The sequence below is a fragment of the Schistocerca nitens genome, chromosome 8 (assembly GCF_023898315.1).
Source record: "Schistocerca nitens isolate TAMUIC-IGC-003100 chromosome 8, iqSchNite1.1, whole genome shotgun sequence".
Lineage (NCBI taxonomy): Eukaryota > Metazoa > Arthropoda > Insecta > Orthoptera > Acrididae > Schistocerca > Schistocerca nitens.
In genome coordinates, this window is record NC_064621.1 from 321987256 (window position 1) to 321997550 (window position 10295).

Sequence of the window (10295 nt, forward strand, 5' to 3'; positions counted from 1 at the left end):
CAAGCTGGGATGTACACGTGGCCAGCCACTGATTTTTACGATTTTGGTTTAGATCATACACCCCATTTTTGAACGTTCCCCTCTGCATACAAATATCGTACGATGGAGGATTGCTCACAGTTCAATCACATTTACCAGTCGATCATTGTGGATTAATGCGTTTAAACGATCTCCATCAAACAACGAAGGTCTTCCTGAAGGTGGAGAGACATTAATATGAAACCGGTCCTCCATAAATTGTGAAACATTTCTTTTAGTTCTCTGCCCAATGGCATTATCCCAAAAACGGCGCTAATGTTTCTGGCTGCATCCGCTGCTGTGACCTCTCTAATGTACTCAGACAGAAGAATATGTCGAAATTGTCCCGATTTCCTCAGTTGGCACTTAATTTTATAGCGTCCACAACTACGCTCACTATCTCCAAATGACAAAATGACAACACACTCAAAGAACAATAGTGACCTACAAACAGAAACGGACTACCGACATGGAAAACAATAACATTCCGAAATCATGCACCAACCTAATCTAATGAGTATTTTCCTTAGACCAGTAAACCATACATTCCTGTGTCAACTGCACTCCATCGCACCTTCATCAGTAAATAGCTCAATTGGGCAAGTCACGACATTTGGAAATTGAACCAAAAAACAAAAAAAAGTGCATTTCGCTGCTCCATGTCACTGTATGATAATGCATTTACGAACAATGTTCTTCATTCTTACACTTCTAAATATTCCTTAACGTGGTCACGCATTTTGAACTCGAAGTTCTGCTAATTCTTTCATCGACTTCAATGCAGTGATACAAATAAAAGGTGTATGTACTTCCATAATTGTAAGAAGTCGGGAGGGATAAGGGGAGTTCTCGACGAAGATGTAAATGGGTACTGAATGAGATGGAGAGACAGGCGAATGTTATGGAGAGCCATTCCGTTTGGCCATTTATTGCAAACTAGAAAAACGTAGCATCACGATAACAAAGAAACAAAACATAACAAAAGGAACAGACTTTGTAACATGTCAGGTTTGGTGTGTGGACGATGTCCTCGAGGTCGATCACCAGTGGTGGCCGTGGCCGCCTCCGCCGCCGCCGCCGCCGTGGCCGCCGTGGCCGCCGCCGCCGCCGCCGCCACCGCCGCCGCTGCTGAAGCCCCAGTGCTTGTGTTCGTCGTGGCCGCCCTTCTTGCCGTAGTCGGAGTGGTGGCCGTGGTGCGACTCGTGACCGCCGGAGCCCTTCCAGCCCTTGTGGTCGTGGTGGTGGTGGCCCTTCTCGTGGTGGCCCTTCTTGCCGTGGTCGCCGTGGTGGTGGCCGGACTTGTGGTGTCCGCCCTTGTGGTGGCCGCCCTTCTTGCCCTCGTGGTGGTGGTGGTAGCCGCCATGCTTGCTGTGGTGGCCCTCGTCGTGGTGCTCGTCGTAGAACTCCTTGTTCTTCTTGTACTCGTCCAGCTTGTGAATCTGCGAATGCACACAGTACGTTAGTGGTAAGTCGCTGGACCACACTGTATCGATAACAGAATCCTTAGACAACCCTAGGGACTTTTTTCTGTATAAACAGATGGCCAGCAAGGTGAATTAACTGCAATTGATTTGGTCTCTGAAATGCAAACTCCGCAAGACATTTTACATTTTCGTAGAAGAAAAACAGAAGGATATGAAATTTCATGTATCGCCAGCACTGCAGATGAAGACATAAAATGAGCCGGCCTGAGTGACCGAGTGGTTCTAGGCGCTACGGTCTGGAACTGCGCGACCGCTACGTTCGCAGGTTCGAGTCCTGCCGGGGGCATAGATGTGTGTTTTGTCCTTAGGTTAGTTAGGTTTAAGTAGTTCTCAGTTCTAGGGGACTGATGACCTCAGAAGTTTAGTTCCATAGTGCTCAGAGCCACCAGACATAAAATGTTGAACAGAAATCTCTCGTTACTCTTTCATCGCACGCTAGATCTCAGATTATGATTCTATGATTCTACATTTAGTCGATAGCTTTATACACAAATACTAGTAACATCTGAAGCGTAAACATCATTCGCTGTTTCACGACAATTAAATGGAAGCAGGTAATTGTTCTTTGGAATAGAGGAGAAAGCACTGGAATATCCAAAATACTGAAGGTATCGGCAGCTTCAGTTGGTCATACTGCCCTAGGGGCAGGATTATAAAGCAATGGACAAGACTGCGTACCGTTCAGTGAACCACTGTTCACTGAAACTCATCCTGTTATGCACGCGTATCAAAATGTGAAGTGAAATGCAAACCTGCATTAGACTGTATAACAAATCGTCGTTAACTTAGTTGTTGACTGATTGGGGGTACTACTACATATTTCAATTAGGTGTCTGTGGATACCTACCCTAGATGCCATCACTGGTCTAAACACTACTGAAAGTTTTAAAATTACGTGTTCGGCATTAGGGTTTCAATTTTGCCTCAAGTAACTATAATTTGTTTTATATCTGATACTCTACCTATGGAACGAACTTTTTCCCGGTAATGTAGATGTAGCAAGTGAATCACTGCTTGGTTACAACAGAATATCACATAATTCTTTTACTGGCGGATTTAAAGGGGGCTGGGAAACAATGAGACGTCTTTTTTGTGTAAGTCAAAACTATACACATAACGAATGCAGTTCTACATCCAGTAGTAATACAGCTGCAGCATCTGAAAAATGGCTCAAATGGCTCTGAGCACTATGGGACTCAACTGCTGTGGTTATCAGTCCCCTAGAACTTAGAACTACTTAAACCTAACTAACCTAAGGACATCACACACATCCATGCCCGAGGCAGGATTCGAACCTGCGACCGTAGCAGTCGCACGGTTCCGGACTGCGTGCCTAGAACCGCGAGACCACCGCCGCCGGCTAGCTGCAGCATCTCCCTAATAAAATTTTGAAAGGAAGAAACTCACTGAAAAAAGTTAAATCAATTTAATACGTGACCAATGGTGAAATAAAAAGTGACTGCATTTTAGATACAACTATACCAACGCAAGGGTTGTATTTATCGATGATTGGTATAATAGTCCTTCCTCATACCTAAGCATGAAATTAGAGAGTCGTTTTGTATTCTAAGTATTATGTCCCTGGCTCTTAAGATGCTAGTTTAGGACAGCATTGATATCTTAGTTGCTTGAACTATCTTCCTAGTAAGTGCCAATTAAGTATGCCAAAAAAGAATGGAGTGCATAGCGAAGTAAAGAACTTCGATAGCTTGCTTTTGGACGTTGTGTTATATACCCTGGACTATACTAAAGTGAGACTATGTCTTATCTATTCGTAGCCTGTAAGACAAGTCTTTCGGAAAAATGACGCTTTGTTACACGGTATACATGTGCGCGAATAGAGCATTGTATTCTCCAATTGTATACTTTGATAGTGGAGAAAAAAAATCTGTGTACGTCATATGTTGTTATATCCTTGAACGAAATGCGTATGGGAATGGTTCAAGAGTGAGCATGACGTGGACCAATCTGCACGCCTTTCTCTGTTCCTCACCCCATTCTTGCGTGGAATTCAGCAGTGAGATCTCTCGTTCGATATGTTTCCTGATGTTTTCATTGCGCGGAGAAAGGTTTCTCTGTTGAATGCGTGCTGATTCATATCATTATCACTAACAACATTTGGTGAGACTCTTCAGAGCAGTTGGAGTATCAAGGGTGAAGTTGAACGCATTTTTTATTACAGTTAAATTCGTTAATGCTGCAAGTGGCACCAAACAAACTGTCACGAGAGAATTAGGTTTACCTATCGCAACACGAAAAGCTGTTCCTTCTCGTGGTAGTATGCACGTTTGCTCCTTAACTGCACAAAACTGTAGTAAATTAGTCATGAGGAGGGAATTAGTGCCACCTATTACACCCCAGTTGTTATTTCATCTACCCATTGCGTGCAGCATTCTACAGGAGTACCACGTTTTAGACACTTCTGATTCCTTCTTACCATCAGCGCTCCTCGTCCGTGTTTCACCTTCAGTCAATGCAACATTCAAGACAAACACATTTAGAACCGTGTGGCGGACCGGGACTCGGAACCTAGCCTAACGTCGACTGATCTGTAACATTGCTGCCCTCATATCGGCCCTAAGACTAGCTGAAAACGATACCTATCTCCAGCCTCCTTCTTGGGTTTGATAGTTCCAGTTACCCATTTTCTCCTCGCTATTTTGTTATTAGAGACGTGTGGCGATTCCACCACTTTGCTTTCAAAGCATCTAGTAGTCTCCCTTGGTGCTGGGCCTCTATTTAAAGTCCGTTTGCATATACAGAGTGTCCCAAAGAAAAAACTGACAAACTGTATGGAAAGATTCCTTTAAAAAAAAAAAACAATATCTAGTTAACATGGGCTCTAAAAGGCGTAACTTAAGAGCTATAAGAAGTAGTACACCTTCGCTACTATGAAAGAGATCTCTTCCATTGCTTTCAATATTCTGAGAGGAAGTATGGACCAAACCATGAAAAAATGTCGAATAAGCATGGGTGCCTAAAATCCTTATTTAACGAGCTATGAACACTTGTTCATCTTCGCTAATGTGAAGCACATCTCTTCTACTGAACAAGTGCTCATAATATGTAAGGTACAATATGAATTTTAGACCCCATGTTTACGAGACTTTTTTTCTCGTTTTAGTGAAAGGAACCAGTCCCTAACGCTTGTGCGTGTTTTTGGAGGCACCTTGTGCACAAGGTTAACCAGTACTCCTCCGAAAACTTCCGTATGTTATTCCGGGATACCTTCTGAGTATTTTAGCACAAGGGACACGCCATATCTGGTGCCTCTTAGCAGTCTTATTGCATTTCGTTTGGTTTCTTGTCTCAATTAGCTTTGTATCCGCATTGTACTGAAAATACTGCACAGCAGCGCAAATGTCGAAGGTATGGGCTGTCCGTCTTGTTTACGCTTGCTCACAGTACCTGCCGTAGTCAACAGTAATGTCCTCTATTCCTCGTTGCCCTCAAGTTTGTATTCAGTACCGCGGTTCTGTCTAGAGTCTTGTTGTCTGACAGTGTTAGCTGTGGGTTAACGGTGGTACACAGCAGTACTATGGATAGGCTACTGACGAAAACTTGGATCCGGTATGAGCCTCGGGTATGGCTTCAGGGAACGCAATGGAAGAGCAGCACAACAACGTTAAGCTGAGCTGTTAGAGCACCAATGGTGACAGCGTCACAGCACTGCTGAGTCTGAGGATTCTTGCATTACTCCGTTTTACGTGTTGCACGTTGTGGCTATTGCACATTGCGGAATTATAAAATGTTATGAAGGTCTTTCCTGAAAGTTGACTGCAGAAGCAAATGGAATATATCATAATTACATTATTACTCTGTAACGAGACACCGGAGACCGTGAGTCCTTTATGCAAATTTACTCAGAGAATATCGCTGAAAAATCTCTAAAAGTTTTTTCTCTGGACACCAGGTTCTTCCTGTATATACAGGGTGTCAAACCCGAGAGTCGTAAGTCCCAATTTTCCCGTGGTTTCGGCACATAACGGAAATTTCCTTTTTGAAAAGTGTAGTTGTATTCAGCCCAAACAAATTCTACTCATCATGTCTTTCGCGTGGCACCTGGCTTCTACGCGAAGCGTCAGTTTTTTGCAATTACAAATAAAATGGTTTTCAAATCGGTACTTTACGTGCTCATTCGATAGCATGGCTCCATATTATACCATTCTGGTACTCGCTTTATCTATATATTTTTACGAGCACAGTAAAACACGAAAAATAACCAGTGCTCCAGCAGTGACAAGAACTGGCCTTGTTCGCAGTGGCTGGTAACTGTAAGCAGAAGCGCTACGCAGCCTGTGGTGGAGTGCTAGTTGTTCTTCGTGTTTTACGCTCCTTGTTAATACGTATCGATATAAATTTTTGTAGATGGTTAATCTGGGACCGCTCTACCAAACTGACGGGTAAAATTTTCTTTGTAAACATACTGACGCATTTCGTCGTCACTGGCCTCCACTTGAAAGACTCTAGCTACTCATGGGAAAGTCCAAATATCTGTCGAAATATTAGAGAAAATGCACCCGATGATATATCTCTACTATGGATATCATCAGCAATCATGCTGCCAGAACATGTAAACTCGACTGCTAAGATGTCTAAACTTGACTACTAACCTTTCCATCTCATTTCGGCAAACTAATTCTCTGAGTATCAGCTGAGTCAATTTTGCTACAGTACTTTATCTGGCCTCTGTGCCTATAGATGTGTGACACCATGTCCGTCATATACTGCTGTCTACAAGCTAGACCTTTGTGTTACATGATGACACATACATAGTTCCAGGGCTAGTCTATTTACTGTATCTTTGTTGCGTTGATATTGGCGCTATACTAATGTGACATATATTGCCACCTTGAAGCTAAACTTGTTTCTGCTGTATGTTTGCCACATTAATACTCGCACTAAACTAATTGGGATCGTTGATAAGGAAAGAAATCGGAGTAATGAATCAAAATATGTACCGAGGCCTGGACTTGAAATCTGGTCTGCTGCATACACCCCAGCTTTGTACGTAATGGGGAAATCCTACTCGTACCTAAGGCCTAGCTGATCTACTGATCTGATGGAACTACGTTTTCTTGTAGACATACTGAGAAGCTGAAGTAATGATTTATAATTTGTGCCAAAGGCGGGACCTGAACAAGGGTTGCACGTGAACTAATAAAAGTACAGTAAAGAATTCTTTTCGGCTTATTAAGTCGACGTGTTATCGACTACACTACCCTGTATTTGCGGATAACCCAGCTGCACGAAGTACACTAGTCCATTGCCCTCCCTAAAACAAACTTCATTTTATGCTCCACCCCATCTTCACTTCCCCGTTCTTAAATCGTCACTACTGCTGAGGCTCACCGATATTGGAATAGCAACCAGTTTTGCAAGTAGCTGGGAAATCCTGCCTGTACGAGAGGTGTAGGTGACCACTTGGTCTGATGGAATAACATATTCAAGGAGACGTATTGAGTCCCAGCTTTATCTTCGATATGGGTAGAAAATCTCTGTCAGAACAGGTCTCTGAAGGTCCAACGGCACCGAGCGACCGACATGTCACCCTCTACGGACAGGAGTCACAATGCAGTTACGGAAGGGCATGTGTTCGGCTCACAGCTCTCCCAGCAGTAGTTAGTTCTCGTGACCAGAGCCGCTACTTTTCAACCAACTGGTCTCAAAATGGTTGAGTGCATCCCGTTCGCCAACAGCGCTCGGCAGACCCGCACGGTCACTCATCTAAGTCCAGCAGTTCTAAACTTCAGCGTTTTAATCGGAAGTGGTGTTACCACTGCAAGAGCATTGGACTGATAAGGACAGAAGCTGAAATTATGAATGTGATCGATGTCTCTAACGCCCTTCCCAATGTGGGCAGTTTCAAGTACAGTACCAGTTACCCCATTCTTTTCGCTACATGAACGGCGACGCAGCCACGGCCGTGGTTTGAACGCACCTCGTGGTGTCCCTTGGTGCTGTGGCCCTTGTTGTAGCTGCCCTTCTCGCCGTACTTGTGGCCCTTCTCGCCCTTGGCGCCGTAGTGGTGCTCGCCGTAGTGGCCGCCCTCGTCGTGGTGGCTCTTCTTGTGGCCGCCGTGGTCAGAGTAGTGGCCGCTGTGGCCCTCCTTGTCGTGGTGGCCCTTCTCGCCCTTCTCGTAGCCGTGGTGGCCCTTGTAGCCCTTGTCGCCCTTGCCGCCGTGCGACGAGTGGTGGCCGGAGTGGTGCTCGTCGCCGCCGCCCTTCTCCCAGTGGTGGCCGTGGTGCGAGGCGGCCGCCACCATGTCGTCGAGCTCCACGACGTCGCCCAGACTGCGGGCAGTGGTGATGCCCAGTAGCGCCGAGGCCACCGCGGCGAACGCCACCAGCAGAAGGCACCAGCGTGTCGCCATGGCGCTCCTTGCCGAACGCTAAGCTTGTGGTACGTCTTGCCGACGGCGCGTCCCGCTTTTATAGCAGCCCCTTCCCTCCCGGCGGCCTCTGCTGCTCCTGTCGGCCGGTCGGCGCTTTCTCTCGTTTCCACCCTGGCGGTGCGGCAAAGAGAAGAAAATGACAGCGCACAGCGGCCGGGCTCGACAAGTTGGTGTCGCGCAAGAAGCGCGCCCGCTTGCGGCGCCCAGCATTTTGTGGTGGCGCCGATTTCCCGTTCGTCTGCACCAGCGAGCAGCGGTTCCGGGCGGGGCGTGCCGCGACGACGCAACCGGTGCTCCGCCCGTGCCGGCTGTTACTTAATGCGAAAAGTGTCGCCGCCGCCGCCAAAATGAAGTTATAAAATCTAGGCGCAGACCCCTCAGTGCCCCGATATCAATGCTTTTGTCGTACAGGAGCCTCCTGATATAACGAAATGACAAGTCAGAGGAGTGCACTGTTTACAAATCTCTCAAACGCTCTTTTTCACTTGGAACAAGCAGCGATGCTATTGTTTACTTCTTACACCGCTGACATTCGTTGCACCTGAACTAATAAAAATGCAGTAAACGATTCAGAGCTGTCAAGTTCTCCTAGGCTTTTCACCTTCAATGTCAGCGAAGTTCTCGTAATACACAAAAACATGAAATTTACGTAACGTCACGAACTTCTTACTCTCGAGTTTATATTATTTACCGAAATATATAGGGGTGATGACGTTTTTAGATTTCAGTACCTCAATCTGTAAAAACGAAGACCTTGCAGGAGCGCTTTGTTGCCATTTGTCTGTTTGTCTGACAGACTGTTAAGAATTTTTTTTTCTCTTGAACATAGTGGCTTACCAAGTTCACATTTAGGTCACGTACTAAGATTTGTGGTCTCTTGGTGGTGCAAAAGGGTCGCGCGGGAGTAGCTGAGCAGTCTAAGGCGCTACAGTCATAGAGTGTACAGCAGGTCCCGGCGGAGGTTCGCGTCCTCCCTCGGGCATGGTTGTGTGTGTTTGTCATTAGGATAATTTAGGTTAAGTAGTGTGTAAGCTTAGGGACTGATGACCTTGGCAGTTAAGTCCGTAAGGTTTCAAAAATTAAAAAAAATTGTGCAAAAGGTTTAAGCTCCTAAATCAATGCAATCTAAACGTTCGGCCACTTAACTCACGCATTTTGAAACTCACAAACCCACGCATCAAAATCTATTTGGCGCTCCCTTTGACTTTGAATCGTGAAATTCGGCAAAAACCAGGGTTTCACAGCGCAGGTAAAAAAATCCGAAAATTGATAATCCTTAGTTATATAACACGAAGATATTTTTGGGCTTTTTTGATCGATCTGTCTGTCTGTCCGTCTGTTAAGACCAGTTTTGCTGTGGAACAGGTTAGCAAATAAAATTGAAATTTATGACACTTACTAAGATGTCCGCTCCCCTGGCGGCATAAAAAATGAAAGAATCTAAATCAATGTAGGTAATTAAAAGATTCGGCCATTTATGTTACACATTTTGATACTCTTATACTGCATTCGCAAAACGTAAAGTGTACTTCACGCTGACGTAGAATAATGGAATTCGGCGAGAAACAAGGTTTCACTGTACAAGTAAAGTAATAAAAATCTGAAAACTGTTGAATTCTAATTACATCACATAAATTCATCTTTTTGTCGTTAGAACATACGCTGCATTCATCATCCGTCACAATCATAATGGACGAATATTACTGCTTGCAAACATAAAATGCAAGTGGTGTCACGTTTTACTAAGTAAATAAAAAACATTTTATTCAATCTTGTATATTTACGTATATAAACTGAAGTCCCCTGCTCGCTTCTTTTTGTCTGTCCGTGCTAATCTGAGGAACTACTGTAGAGAATTTGATACAATCTGGCAATTCTCTGGACCGATAGGTTGCAACTACTTATTTCGAAAACAGGCAAAAATCGTAGAAATTCTCGAGTCCCAGGATGGATGAACTATACAAATATATACACATTTAAGTAAATACTCGCACTTGGCCAGTTTTTTTTTTTCGTAAAGTCTCCACATTTTCTGGGTCGCGCTATATTCCTCTCCTAATCTCTAAAGCCGGCCGGTGTGGCCGAGCGGTTCTAGGCCCTTCAGTCTGGAACCGCGCGACCGCCATTTGAACCTTATCTCTAAAACGTTTGATGTTTCTACTCTCTATTGCGGGATTTTACATAGAATTCTTCTGGCGGCTGAACACCCGGTGACATCGGAAGAATTCTGAAGAGGATGCCAGAATAGTGGTCTAAACAGCAGAAGTTTGAAGAATTTTGCGTCAATGACAACGGCCAGGAAAGACTTCAGACTTACTCAAGCCACGATTCATTCTTCTCGCCTTCTCACGTTTTCTAGTATCCAATTTGTTCTTCCTTCCGATAGTAGTGACTTTTAT

General features: G+C 44.7%; 1 protein-coding gene across 1 annotated transcript; it reads right to left on the reverse strand.

The window, feature by feature from the left end:
• Window positions 1-1103: 1103 nt before the first annotated feature.
• Window positions 1104-7875, reverse strand: LOC126199547 (uncharacterized; the record flags this gene model as incomplete). The annotated part of the gene is made up of 2 exons (XM_049936468.1): window positions 7444-7875; window positions 1104-1457 (listed from the first exon to the last, which is right to left on the reverse strand). Coding segments are annotated over exons 1-2 (786 nt in total), but the record flags the coding sequence as incomplete, so codon positions are not given.
• Between the last annotated feature and the right edge of the window lie 2420 nt (window positions 7876-10295).